The 19,226-nt window shown below is 42.0% G+C and overlaps 1 protein-coding gene across 3 annotated transcripts in view; it reads right to left on the bottom strand.

Moving 5' to 3' along the window:
• ADGRB3 (adhesion G protein-coupled receptor B3) overlaps window positions 1–19,226 on the bottom strand; it is a 509,374-nt gene that overhangs the window by 140,021 nt on the left and 350,127 nt on the right. For all 3 annotated transcript variants that reach the window (XM_039346725.1, XM_039346723.1, XM_039346726.1), the window contains one exon: window positions 1,228–1,354. In XM_039346725.1, coding sequence (XP_039202659.1) covers window positions 1,228–1,354 — 127 coding nt within the window. The remainder of the gene's footprint in view (window positions 1–1,227; window positions 1,355–19,226) is intronic.

Raw genomic sequence — 19,226 nt, forward strand, 5'->3', positions numbered from 1 at the left:
GCTTTAGGAAAACAGCAACACATTTTGGAATTACATCTTCCCTTGATAGCCAAAGTAATGAGCTGAAGAAATAATTTGGCTCATTTTGACAAATTAAATGCTATCCAGTTCCTTACCCAATGCTTATGACTAAACTTTTTGACAGTACAATAACTTTGCCTTAAAGTCATACAGTTTTTTTCTTGTGGCTTTAAATGGATAAAAGAAACACCAATGGAAAAATTCACAAAAATGCATAGAGTAATTGAAAAATCTGGACCTCTAAAACAAACAGACAAAAAATTCTCATGTTTAATATTTTCACGGTTGGAGAATAAATGACCTTGAGGAAGAAAAGTCTTTTTTAATGCAACCAAATATACCTCACACATACCCGCAATTCCACCTCTTTTATCAGTTTTTTTAATTGCAAAATGTATATGTTATTGGTTAATTAAACAATTAAACCAAGAAGTTTTCAGAGATACCCTGCTTGATTTAGCAATATGCTGCTGAAAAGCCTAAAGGCTCCAGTGTAAATGACATTTTATCTAGATATGATGTGTCATCTAGGCAATATAAAACATATTGTTTAAAATGGATTTTGAGTTTATTTCAGTCAAGACACTTCTTGGTTACAGGTAAGATGATTGCTGACTGTACACTTAACACTGTTTCCCTTAGGTTGCCCAGGTACTTTGAAATCTATTTTAATAGGCAGGGCTTTTTTTTTTTAAAGATATATTCATAGTTATTTTTAGTTATTTTACATTTTTGTTGCTTTATGCATATAGAATTGTCTCTCATAAATGTCAGCAAATAATATATATTCTCTGTACTGAAAATGCACAACTGCAATCTGTTTAACAAGAGTGGCTAGGTTCCTTATTCTGCTGGCACTAATGATTAGAAATATCTCGCCCATTCCTATTTTATTAATTTATTCTTAAATGTAGTCTATTACAGTTGCTAAGTTTCCACTTTACAAATAGGATCTGCTCCACATCTGAAATTGACCGTAGTTGTTTGTGTGGCAAAAAAAATCTGTAATTCATTTCCATAAACTGTAAGCTACAGAGGGAAAAGATCCAATCTCTTTCTGACCCGCAGCACTGATAAAATTCCTGAATACAGGTTACTGAAATATATCTGGAGTTAATCCGGAATGCATTAAAACATTCTCTCAGCCTTTCCATTAAACTCAGCGTTTTTTTTCTTTTAGTTTCCCTCCCCTCCTTTGTTACTTACTATTTCTCTAGGTTGCTGAGCCAAAATGGCGAAGGTAGAGAGACGATCACATAAGCATTTCGTATGGGATGCATCGGTAAGCACAGTTTTACATCCCTGGGTGGACCAGGTTCCCAAAGAGTCGTTCCTGCAAGAAGAGAGAGGGGGGGGGAGGGAGGGAGGGAAGGAAGGAAAGAGAGAGGCAGAGAAGGAGGAGGAGGAGGAGAAAGAGAGAGAAAAAAATCGGGATAATTACGGCGGGCGGTCAATTCCGTGAAAAGAAAAGGCAGTTTAATTGAGAGCAGAGTCTAGTGTGGGTTCCCGGACAGAAGAGAGCTACTTGTTGTTGAATAGGACTTAATTTAGATGCATCTCCAGCTGTACAGTAATGCGCGGGGGGGGGGGGGAGGAACAGAGGCGGCGTGGAACGGGCGGGGGGGTTGTAGAAGACAAGCAGGCAGCTCTGCCGAACGCAGTGAGCTGTCCAAAGCTCTTGGTGCTGAAACCACGTCCAGCTTCGGAGTTCTTTCTGCCTGCCAGAGAAGCGGAAGCTTTTCCCCGCCGCCCGACGCTTCCTAACTGCTCAAAGCACTGCAAAAACTCATCGCGGGGGGAATAAAACAAAAGCCTCTTGTGGCATTCCCTCTCTGCTTCCCCCCCCACCCCCCACCCCGGCTACCCAGTGCATACCATCGCTGCCTGGGTCTGGCTTCACGCTTATGTGAGGCTACAACCTTTCTTTCTCTCCTGTGGATTCGTGTGCAATTTAAATGCAGATGGCTGTGAGATAGCTGCCTGATTAACACTGATTTGAGATTGGCCGATTCTAGGTCTTCCTCTGCTGCTCGCTACGCTCGCTGCTGCTGTTAAGGTAGAGATTTTGCTCCTGTTGGTTGTAACGTTCAAGCCTGAGGATTTCACCCTGGAAACCGGCAATAGCATTCCTCCTCCAACTCTTCCTTTCTTTTTCTTTCTTTCTTTCTTTCTTTCTTTCTTTTTTTTTTTTTTGCCGCGCCTCTAGCAGTGGGGTGGATTTCACCAGGGCACCACATCTTCAAAGAGACACCCGGTCGCCCTCCAGACTTCCCCTTGTCCAATTCGATTTCATCCTTTCCCCTCCTTCCCTCCCTCCCGTCTCAGTTCCAGGGGTATTTGGGGTGGGGTGGGGGGGGGAGAGGGCTGGTTGGAAGGGATCTTTTACTCTCCCCCTCCCACGCCAGCCCCCCCCCCAGCACACGCCAATCTTTTGGTTTTGCTTTTTGAAAACAGCCACCTATCCCTGATTAGATTAGCCCTTTAAAAAGACAAAAGCTCCTGCTCAAATCTTCCCCAACAGAACAATAAAATGGTACTAACCCACGTTTTCCTTGTGCGGAGAAAAAAGAACGAGGCAGGAGTGGGGGTGGGGTAGTGAAGAGGCAAAGCAAGATATTAATCTTGTGCTCGTGTGAATTAAAGGCATTTGGGGGGGGGGGTTGAAAGAACTCAAAACTGCTATCACTTATCACTCATATATAAGTATATTAAAATGGGGTATTTTCCTTCTCCCTTGCATGCTTCTGCATAAATAATCTCTCTAGCCCACCTCAGATTCATTGCCAAACTCCGTATGCAGCTATTCACATATTGCCTAAGCTTCTGCTTATGCACTAGTGGGAGGACTCTGCCAGGAACAGCAAACACTCTTACTTTCCCTCCCCAAGGTCCTTAAAATAAAGAGAAGCTGGAGTGGAGGAGTGAAAGTTTTCGCCTTCAGATGCCAACCCCTTCTCTCTGCCTTTGAACCACCTGCTTTGGATTTCCCTCTTCACGGGCATTATTGTAAATAGCAATCCTTATACACTAGTCCTTTTTTTCTTCAAAAGGTACATCATCCCAACCCACTGTGTACCAATTATATTTCAATGTCCTAAGAGGTTATCCTTTGGCATTATAAATACTTTCAAGACCAGCCCATAAAATAAGGCTTAGCCCTAAATATCATTTAGCTATAAAACAGAAGATCATTTATTAAAAACTTGGAAACTACCCTTACTAGATATATCTGCCATGGATGAACCTCACACATTCGTTGGATTTGTTCTCCTGAATATTGTTTTACTTTGTCTTGTGCTGTTTAAGGCCAAATGAAATACATTTATCAGAGATGATTAAATATTCAGGAAGATGCTAGTTTAAGGGAAATTGATATGGCTTAACACATAAAATCAGTGTTCCGTTTTTAAGTCAGTTCAGTTGAGAGGTGTGCTTAATATGGAACGTACTGGCAACAGCCTAATATTTGATTGAATACTACGTTTTCAGGATATGATGGTCAGAGCTGGGAGAGCTTGTTTAATTGCCATCATATTTAAAGTTAAAACTCACTCCACTGTGAATTAGACCACAAACCTAGCCAGTGGAGAAGAAGGAAGAAAATCTGTTTGGTGGTTAAAGTCTGCATTAGAAACTAGGAAACTAGGAATTCAAGTCTTCCTATAGGAAAAGCAACTAGCTTGGCTGAAAAGACAGAAATCTAAAAAGTTATTTAGTATCATTAGGCACAATTCATGAAGGTCTTTATGGGATGTACAAAGATCTGTTTATATAACCTGGATTTTTGTGGTCTTGTCTCCATTGTATAGTTTTGGACACCAATTCTACCACTCTGTCCAGTGACAGTAATGCTTTGTTTGGTAACCAAGGGAAAACAGGAAGAGAAGAAGCCCTGATTGTGCAGAATCTAATAAAATCTATTGCTTAAATGGTTATTGGCTTCCAAATTAGCAAAGGCTTGATTTGTATGTTGTTTTTGTGGCATGGCTTTCTCTTCCAAAACCATTTTTGCTATAGTTGGTTCACATATATCTCTCATAATGTATGGTTGCCTATAACATAGGTAGTCATTTCCTATGTAAATTTCAAGGGCCTTGAGAAAGACATGAAAATGCAATCAAAGCAATCAATTTGTTGGGTGACTTTGATGCATTAATGATGAAACTTGGAAGCCAACCATGTCAGTCCATTTATTTAAATGGTCTTCCTCTATTTAAGTGGAACGATACACTTAGTACTATATACGAAGCATTATAGCAGTGCTTCTCTACAAGCTAAGATCATCCATTAAGACTACAAGCAAACTGTGAAATGATTCAGAATAATTTTTGCTCCTGATTTGACCACTGCATTGTACATGTGGAGGATGAGAGAGACTAGGATAGCTCAAAAATTATATTATAAGAACAGGACAAGACTAAAAGTTATTCATAATTATAATTTCAATGGATTAACACAGGATTTTTTTTTTAAAAAAAACTTTAATTTTCAAGTCAAAGTTTTTTCCTTATATAATTTAATTAAAAATTCACTTTAGCTGGGCATGACTGCTATTCCCCTAAGTGTTACTCCCCTAAATGAAATTTGCTTAGAATGCACAGTAGCAGCAGCTCCTGGAAAATTGTGCCACCTATTGTTGCCTGAATCCATCTGTATTTTTGATAAACTATCGTCTTCTTTCCAAAAAACTAATACTGAGAAGGATTATACCTAAGGTTTCAGTCATATTTCCACACAAGGCACTTTCCATTTGATGATGGGAAGCACCCAGTATATCAATGAACTATAACAGCAACAATAAAAAAGAAAATGAAAGACTGTGCTATCCTTTGCATTTACACAGGTACATCTGATCCTATTTCATGAGTTTCACCACCTAATTTTGGGAATGGTTATCAGAAGGGACAGAATAGAAAAGTTTTCTTAATTGAGTGGAATAAATCTTGCGTTACTGTGGCTCCAGCCTAAGGCCCATTCAATAACTGAAGGTCTATGAAGGAACATACAAGCACAAAGGGAGTAAGGGCATACAACTTACACTCGAAAGTATGGATACTTTCAACTATTCATACAAATGAATTTGAAGTAATCACAGATTTGGAGAAATGTATGAAAACTTTACCTCTTACACACACAAGCAAAACCATTGCAAAGCCTAGAACACTGATAAAATAAGAATCTTATTGAAATGGTGAAATCATCCCCAGCATCCAAAGCTATGATTTGAATGCTGCCCTTACCATGATCGGAGGGAGCAATAGTTGTCAGATCTTTGCTCTCTCTACAACCTCCTTTCTTCTTTCAACATTGCTCCAAAGAGTCCTTCAGCCTTCCAAATTATATGTTCAATGTCAGAGAAAAGATAGGGGACTATCGAGGCTGGGAAACACTGAAGATTGTTTCCCTCCTCATCCTATCAGCAGAAAAGTTCTACTGGATTGGAAATTTTCTGTGGATGGAAGAAACATTCCTGTTCACAGAAGATTGACTCTGGAGCCAAGCCAAAGAGCATAATTAAGTTTGCATAATAACATGACTAGTTAAATTTATCATGCAATTTCAGTGTTCACAAAATATATTTTTCAGTACGTATTCAGAACAACTTTTTAATTATCCCCCTTAAATTCTATATATTTTCCAAATGATCTGTCTACAATTATAAATAGACTAAATAATGTATAAATTAAAAAAAATATGAAAACAAATCTGGAGTAAATGAGATATATGGGATTCATTTAGCCAAAGTGCATCTTGTTACTTCTGTATGATCTGGTATCTATGGCTTTTTGGTTCCTTATATTAGTCAATTGAGTGTCTATTTTGGTTTTACCAAACTTATGCTATTTTTTAAAAAATATTGTAATTCAATTTTTCTCTACCTAATGCTCTCCAGATTTATTGAGATTAAAACTCCCCAAATTCCAAAGCAATGGCCACAATGGCTAGTAATTCTGGGAACTGTATAACGAGCCTTTTTGGAAGATAGAAGATATGCTGGACGTTAGCAGCATCTGGAAGGGCACATCAAAAACAGAAGATAACAGAAGCAGGATGATCACTTAAGGTCTGCCTCTTTTATATATGCACTGACATTGCATGCATGTATGAAGGAGTGGGACTTGTATGGTGATTCCATTTCCCTTGTTTTGCCATTTTTGACACATATGCGCACTCTTGCTGCTGTGGCTGCTGACGAAACAGTTGTCTTTTGGAATAGCTGGATAGATGCTTAAAAGTCAGTCTGTTTATATGTTCCACCCGCGTCTTTGGTGAAGAAACATGAAGCCCCTCACTTCATATGAACTGTGGTGGCGCAGTGTTTAGAATGCAGTACTGCAGGCTGCTTCTGCTGACTGCCGACTGCCAGCAGTTCGGCAGTTTGAGTCTCACGACCTCAAGGCTCAAACTCAGCCTTCCATCCTTCTGAGGTCAGTAAAATGAGGACCCAGATTGATGGGGGCAATATTCTGACTCTGTAAACTGCTTAGAGAAGGCTGTGAAGCACTGTGAAGTGGTATAGAAGCCTACGTGCTCTTGCTAACATCTTCAGTGTAGTTTGGGGGTTGTCAGTGTCAGTGTTCTTCTGTTTTATAAGGGCTTTGTGTGGTCAGTAGATCTTGTGATGGGTCAGGTGGAGGTGTGTCAAGTGAGGGTCTTGTAATGGGTCTTGTGATCACAAGACATATTGAACACATGAAGCCTTTATAAATGGAAGAACATTGACACAGACGTCCCCTAAACTCCACCGAAGATGTTACCTAGCCTGGTAATGAAAAGTTCAGAAACCAACCCACAAGTTCAGAGAACGAATCTTCACCCACATCCTACATCTGAGCTGCAGATATTTGCCACAATTGCAAAATGCCATCCTTCCTTCCTTTTGGAACCTCCCTGTGCAGATCCAAGGGCTCAGGGTTGCCACTCTAATCACAAACTCAGTGGCGGTTGTTCTTCTTTAATGCTCTCAGCTGATGCTCACAACCGCTACCTGGAAGGAAGGAAGTGCTGTTGCCCATTATACATGGAACCCAGTTGCCTTGATAATTTTGCCTCTCGCAGGATGACAAAGTATTGATTGTCTAATTAGTTGCTTTCCAAAGATGTAACACAATAGAAACTGTGTAGTGAATAGAAACACATGTTTCCTCTTCGTACACAGCAAAGCTTTTGTTTATCTGGAATGTGGGAGTTAACTCTGGAAATAATATTTAATTGCTAAAGCGATACCAGGGAAATACAGTGAAGAAATGATGAGCTATTTACCTGTTAGCTTTATTATGTAATGCAACTTGATAGTCTCAACATCTGTTAGATTACATATTCTATCATTCTAGGCCAATATGGGGGGAATACTTAGCTGATATGAGGGAATTCTAAAATCATGTAAGAAAAAATGGGAGGAGGCTGCTCTAGGGGTGTTGTTCCTGGGTATTCTTTTTCCCCGTGCTGCTAAGATTATATGGATTTTAAAAGTCACTCACATCTATTGATATTAAATGCTGGGCTTCTACTCAGATTTTTGTTTTTGTTTTAAAGCATAGGTGGTTCAGCAAAATTTATGTGGCCAGTTTCAGAATTAGTGGCTGAAATTCTCAGCCAGAATAAATTTGTTTGGATTCTCTTCTGCTCTGGGATAAAGTTCATACAGTTCAGCTCCATTGGATGCACCTTAATGAGTGTCAAAAAAGCCAAAGCTCTAAATAAGGATTCTGAAAAATCCTCACAGTGCCTTGTTTTGTCGCTTTACTTTTGGGTAGAATAGACTTACAACTTAATACTGTACATATTGTAACTGTATTTATGTATCCTAATTTCCATAATATATATATATATATATATATAGTTTCCATATATATATATATATATATTTGAAACTTACCCCATTACCAAGAACTGTGATCTTCAGGTCATCTTTTAGATATTCAAATATTCCATCACATCTTCACAGAATCATATAATATGAGAGCTGGAATGGGCTTCAAGATTATTTAGTCTAACTCCCTTTCCAATTCAAGAATCTGTGACTATAGCATCCTCTGCAAAATAGTCATCCAGCCTCTATTGAAACATCTCCATTGAAGGAGACCTTCCTCCCTCTCTTCCCCTCCACCATCTTCTGCCAAGGCAGCCTGTTCCATGGCTGAATTGTAGCTACTATTAGAAAATGTTTCCTGATGTTCAACTAAGAACATATATTTCCTTACAGTTTAAGCCCATTGTTTCTTGTCCTGCCTTTGGAATATTTGAAAAATTCTTCCTAGTATTATACATGTCAGCCCTTTGGATATTTGAATATAGCTGTCATGCAGCTCCCTGCAATCTTCTCTTCCCCAGGCCAAACCCTCAGGAGTTTCCAACCATTCCCTGTTTTTCCTTCCAGGATCTCAGTTTTATTGAATTTATCTCTTTCTCCATTATTAGACGGGGAACCAATTCTGCGGACCTGTACATGTGCTATACCCTCTGCAAGTTGCTCATCCTAATACTACTCCTAGTCAATTGTTTAGCAATTTGACAGTACATCTTGTTATGTGCCAACAGTAACATGGTAACATCCATAACAAGGCCAATAATATAATGTAGTATATAGTATAGTGTAAATATATTAATACATTTTATATGAATTGATAATATATTAACATATAGTCTAGTAATAGTACAATCCGATATGAATCTATTAAGAAACACATGCCATACGAATGTGCTCCTTCCTTGTTGCTGGAACTATAGCATGAACCTCTACAAGTAGCCATCTATTTCGTGTAATTATAATTGCTTGGGGCTCCAGCGGTATTAAAAATGCCTTCAATTTTGTGAACGTTGAACTTTTATTTAAAATGCAATGGTTTATATCCTTAGTGTCTGTGTATTCCCTTGCTACAAAATTCCAATACTGAAGAGTCATTCAGCCTCACCTCACATTCAGCATCAACTGTTACATTTGTTTTAATTTATTTAGTTCACCTGCTGGCTACATTCTCCCCTGTTGTGCTAAGACTGCAATTGGAACAATCATTCAACTCCATTTGGTGCGGCCATTTTAGATTGCAGTGAGACCTAGTGCATTAAATATTACTTCAGAGTATTTATATCGGAGGGAAGCATGCAGAAGAGATAGTAGTGCCAAAGCAGATCACAGAATAATGGTCCAACTGCTCAAGATGCACTTGCAGCAACATTTCTCCAACCTTGCATCATACAATATTGTGAGAAATAATGGGGCAGAGCACATCCATCCATGATTCTTAGCTCCTGTTGAAAGATATGATGCACACGACATCCTAACTGCAGCAAAAATAATGATTACTAAGAATGTGCCAGGATATACTGCAAAAACTATCCACATGGCAATGAACGTATCACATAATATACACTAATTACTGCATTATTCTTCTCTGATGAAACCTCCACCAAAATGGGGATGTACGGGTATGAGATTTATTTGTTGTTGAGTTGATTTGTTATGCCCTTACTCTAAACACTCCTGGCTCCAGTATCTAATTATCTGAGTAATAGCACCCTAGGGTGTTTAGAGGATGAAGTCCAATCTTACATGTACTATGGGCTTATTTTAAACAGTGCAAGTTGTAAATAGACACTCTTCCTTAGATGCATTATTATGGATCTTTGTGAACAGAAGACCAGCAATGAAATGTTTACATTGATTCCATATTTAAAGAAACAACAATGTTACATTAGTATTTCACATCAAAGACTGCTATATCTGTTATGGCAGTGGCCCCCAACCTTTTGGGCACCAGGGACCGGTTTTGTGGAGAGATGTTTTTCCATGAACCAGAGGAGGCATGGTTTCATGTGCTGCCTGAATCCCATGGATGGAGCTTTGCTTGTTGGCGCAGCCCAGTTTCTGGCATGCCACGGCCCAATGCCGGTCAATAGACTGAAGGTTGGGGACCCTTGTCTTATGGGACAGACTGTCCAGTTTAGCTGACAATGGTAATGTATTGGATAGACATATTACCTTGGTTTCACCATAGCATTTAACAGTCTTCCCATGAGATCATAGTAGAGATGATGGGAAACTGTAGCCTACACTATGCTGTCATTAGATAATACAGTATCGGTTAAAGAAAATACTCCATGAGTGCATGTCAAGGGCCCCATATCAAGCTGAAAGGAAGTGTGAAATAATTAATTGCAAAGCTCCATTTTAGTTTCTGGGCTGTTCAACTTATTAATTATATTGCTCTGTATACTGTATACTCAGTATACTGCTCAGATGTAATCCCTGTGCGCCATAAATTTAAAAAAGGCATTCTTTATTTCAGTAGCTCGGTAATAACACCTAGCCAGCCAAGATGTTTCTGTAAGCTGTGCAATCCTGAGTTTCTATTAAATGAGTAGTATTTCCCTCCTCTAGATTTATGCAAATTGCCCCTCTCCGATGCACTCTCCTGGAGAGTGCGTCTATAGTTTGTATTCTCTACTACAAGGCCTGTTTTTCAGCATCATAATCTAGCCAGATTAGTCTTTCTCCTCTCCATATCTGGCTTTTATTGAAATCTTCCACTTGGTAACCATTTCTTAATTACTATTCTTGCATTATTTCAGCTTTTACATCCTACTTGGGAAGGGAACTTAAAAATCCCCATGCTCAGATGAGAGGAGAACCTACGGTTTAAATAACCAGGAAATTCCTATTAAAAAAATAGTCACAAGAAGTTTGTGAACGTATACTGAGAAGAGTGAAAACTGGCATTTAACACTTATCAAATTAAGTTGTAATTCTACTTGTAGTCTCTAGACATTATTTGCTAAATGATGATGATATATGTGTTTTACCTAGAACAGTGTTTCCTAAAGTGAGGGTCCCATAAGACTCCGTTAGGAGTCTGTAAAATCAAAATTATTTCCCAGATATTTAAGATACTTGCAAAAAACAGTCTTTTCATTATTTCTTTTTATATGTTAAAACATAGCAATGTATGAAAAAAATATTTGTGTTAATATCTAATGGGGTTAATATTGCTATTTTTATTTGATTCAATAAATATTTGATGAATGTCATTTTCAATTTTTAATACAATAAATATAGATAAATATAAAAGAGAAGTTATTTTGAGGTCCTTCATAATTTTAAAAAGTGTAAAGAGTTCCTGAAAGCAAGAAGGTTAAGAAAGTGATCTAGGATACTTTCAATTTGCCATAAATTGTTGTTTCCTGTTTCCAAAATTACCAATCATTAGAAATTAGATTTATGTATAACTTCTTCCAGTTTATATGGCATCCAAAACAGCTTTATTGTTAATGGCTATTTTGGGATGTAAAGATGACACAAATGTTAAGTGATCAAATTTTATGGGTGATCCAAATAGAAATGAGAACCATCTGGAAGTCAGCTACTAATCTCCAATAGCAAATTGATAGGGGTAAATATTTAGCTCTCTTAAACATGTTAACTCATTGTTTAATGGAATTAGAGTCCAGATTACAATGGTACATTTTATTTATTTATTAGATTTATATCTTGCCCTTTTATACTGGAATGTACTCAAAGCCTCTATCGGTATTTGTGCATATTTAGTTTATTAATTGCTTCATTACTGAACATCTGGAGACCCTTTTTAGAAATACTTATTCTAGATGGCTTTAGTATGCAGTTTATGTCAAACTGATTTATTTTGGTATAGTTCCTTTTTTAAAGTAAATTAATGAAAAAGAAACTAGGGAATCTTCACTGAAAGCCAAATGAAGCAGAAGTAAAATTTAAAAAGTATGTTGACTAGGAATTTGTTCTCAATGCAAATATATATTGAGAATATTAAAAATAGAAGCATGATTCCTGGGTATGTACATGTTGAGAATAAAATTTGATCACAGGAAAAGTTAAAACGTTAAAGTTGGCAGGAGCCAACGAAAGCTAGGTTGCTAATTTTTAAAACTTTTAATGTTTTATTTAAAACCTCTGTTTTATATTAAAACTTTTAACGTTTTAACTTTTCCTGGTGATCAAATTTTATTCTCTCTCTCTCTCTCTCTCTCTATATATATATATATATATATGTGTGTGTGTGTGTGTGTGTGTGTGTGTGTACCAAGCAAGAGCATGATGTCAGAATATCTTAAGAATTGCCATTGAAATGTCCCTTGTGGAACGTCTTGTGCCTGGCCCAAAGGGTCTAAGAGCATAAGAGCCTTATAGGCTTCTGTTTCTTGGGGGCCTACTAAGCAGTGTCAATTGGAATCCACATCAAGGCAAGGCCTCAGGCAAAAATATCTCTAGCTTACTCTGAGAAGGCAGATGACAAGAAAAATCAAGGAAATCCTGTCTATTCTAGTGTTCTAGGTTCATGTAAATTTAGGTTCAGAAATTTAATTTCTGGATGAATTAAAACCTTTAACAATCGCTGGTTTAATTATGCTCCATGTGCCTAAAAGTGCAATCCATCTTAGTGAATGAAGGGTGTTGCGTCCTTGGCGGGAAAACAGACACGAGAAGCGGCTGGAGTTCTCAGGTTCTTTTATTCAGCGTTCAGCTTACAGGAAGATGGCTTCAGCTCAGCCCAAACGCCTCACAGCCTCTTATATAGGCAACTCCCGGGTAAATGGGTTACTTTTCCCGCGCCAGCACCCGCGCATGCGCACGGCGCTGGCGACAGCCTGTCTGGTCCCGGGCAGCTTTGCACCTGCCCGGGACTGCCTGCAAACGCCCGAGCCGTTTGCAAGGCTCGGGACATAACACCCCTTTCCCCCGGGCTAAAACTACTATCAACATACAACATTTATTTTACACGACAATTTGCTCCCCAGTGTTCCCACTGTTTACTGGCTTCTGTCTTGCCAACAATGTTATGTAATCTTCTAGGTACTTAGGAGATTTCTTTGCTCTCTGTGACCTTCTTAGCTCTGGGTTACTGGCATAAGTCCCCTGACTGGAGGGAGGCATGAGCCTGTTCTCTCTACTGTGCCCTGGTGTCTTCCAAGGACTGTGCCCCGATGCCTGGCCTGCTTGCTTGCCCACCGGGCTCGTCAGGCCAGGGCTTCTGTTGCTTTGTGACCTGGTTGTCCTACCTAGCTGTAGACCCTCAGGCCCCTTGAAGTGATAGCCACTGCTGGGCGTCTCTGTAGAACCCCCTAGGTCAGTCCAAGACCTGTCAGGAGGCTGTCTATTCCCTGAACCCCATTCTGTGTTTGGGCTCGTGTGGGTTTCTGTACTCTCCCAAAACTCAGGTGTCCCCTGATTTGTGCTAGGGGTGTTGTAGTCGGGACTTGGTTCCTCGACTAGCTCTGTGTATGTTTGACCCCCTGTAGGATTTGGGGTAAGGTCAGGCCAACCTTGGGCATTGTGTGCCAGCTCTCTTGCGGGGAATGATTTGTTGGGATGCCCCCGGGTATCCTCCGTTGCTGGAGTGCTGTGTGCTGTGTGTGGAAAGTGAGTATGCCCCCGGGGTAACTCCCTGGCTGGAGTAGGCGTGAGTGCCTGTTGTGTGGGTAAGCTCCAAGACTTCCTTTTCGGAGCAATTGCAGAACCTTGGGACGAGCCGTTTGTGGCTCCCTCAGTGGCGATGGGCAGTAGCTCTTGCCCTTCCCTTTGCTCCAAAGGGTCCCCCTCCCCCCCTGGAAAAGACCCAGGAGTTTCAGCAGAAAAGTCCCGCCTAGAGCGGAGTTGGTCGATGTGCCGACGCAGGACACGACCGTTGTCCAGGGCAACCTCGTAGGAGAGAGGACCTGTGATCCTGGACACAGAAGCGGGGACCCATGTATGACCAGGCCCGTAATTGCGAGCCCAAACCGGGGCACCCACAAGTAGTTGTCTAGGTGCCCTAGGATGTGAGGTAGATGAAGGCAGTCTGTCCGGATGCAACCGGTCAAGTCTCGTAGTAAGTTGGCGCCCCCAACGAAGTTCAGCTGGACTTCTCCCTGTAGAAGTGGACGGTGTGGTGCGATAAGAAAGGAGAAAGTCAGCCAACCTGTGATGCCAGTCCCCGTAGGTGAGTCTCTTCAAGGCGTCCTTTGCGATGCGCACCATGCGTTCAGCCATACCGTTGGTGGATGGGTGAAAAGGCGCAGATGTGGCATGACGAATCAGGTTTGCCTGTAAGAAAGCTTGGAATTCGGAGGAGGTGAATTGAGGGCCGTTGTCAGACACAATGACATCTGGCAGCCCGTGTGCAGCAAAAATCCCCCTCAGTACCTGAATAGTCTTTGCAGTGGTGGTGGACGAGACAGGCACAACCTCAAGCCATTTTGAATGGCTGTCAACAAGGACCAAGAAGAACTGGCCCTGAAAGGGCCCAGCGTAGTCAATGTGCACCCTAGACCATGGGGACTGTGTTTCCTCCCATTTATGCACAGGAGCTTGGGGCATCTCTGGGCGAGATCGTTGGCACATGTGGCATGCGTGTACCTTAGCCTCAATATCTTTATCTAAAGCAGGCCACCACAAGTGGCTGCGTGCAAGAGCCTTCATACGAACAATGCCAGGATGACCCTCGTGGAGGGATTCTAAGACCCTAGTCCCTCATTGAGGTGGGAATGACAACTCTGTTTCCCCAAAGCAGACAACCCTGAGAAAGGGACAGTTCGTTCCTTTTGGACCAGAAACTCTGAAACTCAGGACTAGGGCAGTGCTCAGGCCACCCGGACAGGACCCAGGAGCGGACACGTGAAAGTGTGTGATCTGTACCTGTTTCAGCGGTAACATCCCTGGCACTAAGAGGGAGCTCGGGCAAGGCTTGGATTGATAGAATGTTGACAGCTGGCGCGGGTCAGCTTCTACTACTGGCAGAGGCAACCTACTGAGGCCATCAGCATGGCCCATTTCTTTCCCAGGCTTGTGGAGTAATGAAAAATCATATGCAGACAAAAAAATAGACCACCTAAGCATTCTAGGGGAAATGATGTGGGGAGTCTGCTTACGTGTGGTAAACAGTCCCAGCAGAGGCTTATGGTCAGTGAAGACCGTGAAATGCCTGCCATATAGAAAATCGTGGAATTTTTTAATTCCAGCAACAACAGCCAGAGCCTCCCTGTCTATCTGAGCGTAGTTGCGCTCGGCAGAAGACAATGTTCTGGAGTAGTATGCAATAGGAACCTGAGTTCCATCAGACCTGAGGTGACTCAGGACAGCTCCAACCCCGTAGGGGGATGCATCACAAGCGATGCACACAGGAAGAGACTCGTTGAAATGTGCAAGAACACTGTTAGAAGTGAGCAAGGCCTTGACTTCTTTAAAGCAAGCCTCATGTGCTTGTGACCACAGCCACACAGCTTGTTTGTCTAGTAGCCTGTGAAGAGGCTCAGCTACACTAGCTTTATGTGGAAGAAAAGAATTGTAGAAATTCAGGAGGCCTAAGAAGGCCTGAAGTTCGGCCTTAGACTTTGGCCTGGGTGCTTCTAAAATAGCAGTTAGTTTGGATTCAGCAGGATGAATCCCAGCAGCATCAATTTTGAATCCCAGAAATTCAGTAGAAGGCACCCCAATCTTGCATTTGTCTTTTCTGAGCTTAAGGCCTGATTTCCTGAATCTTAACAGGACAGCCCTAAGCCTTTCAGCTAGAATGTGTGTGGAGTCTCCTGCAATCAAGACATCGTCAAAGTAGGGGCAGACCCCTGGTATACCTCGTAGTGTGTTTTCCATTACGCTTTGGAAAATCCCAGGAGCGACATTCACTCCAAACTGCAGCCTTTTTACCTTAAAGGCTCCCCTGTGGGTCACAATAGTCTGAGCTATGGCAGCATCATTATCAACAGGCAGCTGTTGATATGCTTGAGCTAGGTCAAGCTTTGCAAAAACACGCCCCCCCTTGAGAGAGGCCAGGATGTGACTGACCACAGGAACAGGATAGGCATGTTGCTGCAATGCCTTATTGAGTGTGCATTTGTAATCAGCACAAATGCGAATGTCCCCATTTGCCTTTAGAGGCGTGACAATGGGGGTCTCCCATGGGCTGGAATCAACAGGTTCTAGGATTCCTTGTTGGATTAGTTTGTCTAATTCAGTGTCAATCTTACTTTTTAAAGCAAAAGGGACCCTTCTTGCTTTAATCCTAATGGGAGTGACAGTGGGGTCTATCTTTAAGGACACAGGTGGTCCTTTGAATGTGCCCAGCTGGGGGCTGAAAACATCTGCAAATTCCTTGCAGACTTCCTGTAGGTCGAGTGTTTGTAAGCTGTTGAGTCCTGTGACGTGTATCCCCAGGGCCTCAAACCAATCGAGTCCTATGAGACTCGTTCTTTCACCCCCTACTACTAACAAGTCTAGTGGACCTTCAAAACTCTTGTATTGCACGTTAAGGGTGGCCTCCCCCTTAACACACACTCTTGAGTTCTGAAAATCAGTTAATACAATATCAGAAGGCCTTAACTTGGCCTTAGTCCCACTACTGGAACAAATCTTCCTAAATGTATGCAATGAAATGATGGAAAGGGCGGACCCTGTGTCTAGTTCCATAGATAATGGAACCCCTTGTAGCTTCACGTTGAGTGACAGCTTTTTCTTCATGGGCTTGTGTGTGCCTGTCCTACAAATGTTTCTACGCGAAGCGCAAAAACCTACCCTATTCTGGCTGGGGACTCTGGTACCCTTCAGGCGTTCTTCTTGAGGTTGTGCCTTTCGTCGGCCCAGACACACAGCTGCAATGTGCCCTTGTTTGCCGCATGCCCGGCAGGTAGCGGAGCGGAACTTGCAGTCGGTTCTCCTGTGGCGACCTCCACAGCCGATGCACTTGAGCGGAGCTGAAGAGCTTTCCTTCTGATTTTCTCCCTTCGCGGGGTGTAGACGGTCGACTTCTTCGTCCGGATCCTCCTCGGAGTTTCGTCGGACGTCTTCTTGGTGCACGGACGCACCCTCTGCACTGCTTCTGATCGGCCGCATGTTCTTGACGGCGCCGCCTGCTGCTTCTTCCGCGGTGGCTTCCCTTAAAGCGTCTTGGAAGGATAATTCTTCCTTAGCGAAAAGTCTCTGTTGTAGCTCTCGATGCCTCAACCCGCACACGAATCGGTCCCTCAGTCGTTCCTCGAGGTCCTTGAACTCGCAGGGCTTGGCGGCCTTCCGTAACGCGGCGATGTACTCCTTGGCTGACTCCCCGGACCGTTGATCCCTCTGCTCGAAGGTGTGGCGCCATGAGATAACGGACACCTTGGGGTGGAAGTGGTCCTTCAGCAGCTTCTTCAGGTCTGCGTAGCTTACAGACTCTACTGGAACAGGTGCTGCAAGGTTTTCTGCGATTTCGAAGGCGTCTTGGCCGCAAGCGCAAAGCAGGGTGGCAGCCTTCAAGCTATCTTCCCTCACTTGGTTTGCCTTGAAGTAGTTCTCCATTCTGGATACGTAGGACTCCCACCGCTCTGGATGTGAGACGTCGAATTCCGCAAGCCTTCCGATTTTCGCCATCTTCGGATCTTCAGGAGACGGGTCTATCAGCCAGCCTACCCCCGAATGCGCACTGGATTGGCGGGCAGCTGCTGAGTCAACACCGTTCCTCTTCCGCCGCTCAGGACTCCTTGGGTAAGCTTACACTTTTTCCTTTCCAGGTAGTGCAAGGCATCCCACCTTCGTCGCCAGTGTTGCGTCCTTGGCGGGAAAACAGACACGAGAAGCAGCTGGAGTTCTCAGGTTCTTTTATTCAGCGTTCAGCTTACAGGAAGATGGCTTCAGCTCAGCCCAAACGCCTCACAGCCTCTTATATAGGCAACTCCCGGGTAAATGGGTTACTTTTCCCGCGCCAGCACCCGCGCATGCGCACGGCGCTGGCGACAGCCTGTCTGGTCCCGGGCAGCTTTGCACCTGCCCGGGACTGCCTGCAAACGCCCGAGCCGTTTGCAAGGCTCGGGACATAACAAAGGGCATGTTATTTATATTTCCTCAATCTTGTAATGTTGATTAAAATCATTACTTCATTCAGAATACATTTGGAAAGAGCAGAAAAAAATCCCAATCATACTGATTTTGGCTTGAATCCAAACTTTTCAGTTCACACATTTCTACAAAAAAAAAAAAGAGGATTGTGTGTCTAAAAAGAGCCCTCTGTAAAGTAGGATTTCCTCTTGAAGCACAGCTCTCATTTCACAAACAAAACTCTATCTTCTTCTGAAAGCAGAAATTTAGGATTCAAATGTATTAGTCCAGAGACAAGTTACCTACAAGAAGCTAAGAGTGATACATTGCAGTCATACTGCAATTGTGGGATGAAATTTTGAGAGACGTGGCCAGTCACCTCTTCACAGCAATGGAAGCTTTTTTTTTTTTTTTTTTTTTTAAAAAAAAACACAACTTCCATTGACCTTTGCAGGAAGAGTTGAGAAGAGTTTTTATCACCAAACAGTGGACCATTTAAACAGAAAAAAATTTCCTTTTTTTCTGTGGGAATATGAAGTGGGAATGAAAGACCAGAGAGGGAAAGAGAAGAGCTTTCAAGAGATCTACTCAAGGCTCCCTAGATCTCTAACATGGATTGGAGTTTCCATGTTGCCTGCTATTCACTGGTGACATTCCTCTCAAAATAACTAACCCTTAATTATATATGCTATAATCCAAAACAAATGAATGTAAATTCCAAGTGAATTGAGTTAGATAGGTACAGTGTAGGAGTGAACTACATGATTTTCAAACCAAAGGAGTTCTATTACATCTCTTGTCAATTCAGGTGAACATGCGTTAATAAAAATTATTTATTTATTGGGTATGGTGGCTACCTGACTCTGGGTGGTTAGGTCTCTAAAAACTGAAAGAAAAAAGACATGTATAGCACATTTGGAACAAACAACTCGATGATGATGATGATGATGATGATGATGATGATGATGATGATGATGATAATAATAATAATAATAATAATAATAATAATATTCAGAGGCTTAATAGCTACTTGAACTCCATGCCTGGGAGCAGAGCTAAAAGACATGCAGATCAGCTGCAGAATGGGAGTGTTAGGGGTCTCTGGGTTAGACTTATATACTGCTTCACAGTGCTTTACACCCCTCTCTAAGCAGTTTACAGAGTCAGCATATTGGGACCTCAGTTTACCAACCTCAGATTCTCAATTTACCAACCTCAGAAGGATCGAAGGCTGAGTCAACCTTGAGCCTGTCAGGATCAAACTGCTGGCAGTTGGCAGTTTTAGCCTGCAATACTACATTCTAACCACTGCACACCCCAGCACCTTTAGGGGTGATGAGGGGATGCCATTCCAGAAGCAGTCACTGCAACAGAGAAGGTGCACAGTCTAGGTCCTGATAAGTCTATT

This window comes from Crotalus tigris, unplaced genomic scaffold (assembly GCF_016545835.1).
Source record: "Crotalus tigris isolate CLP2741 ecotype Arizona unplaced genomic scaffold, ASM1654583v1 scf7180000018016.4438896, whole genome shotgun sequence".
In the NCBI taxonomy this organism is placed as follows: Eukaryota; Metazoa; Chordata; class Lepidosauria; order Squamata; family Viperidae; genus Crotalus; species Crotalus tigris.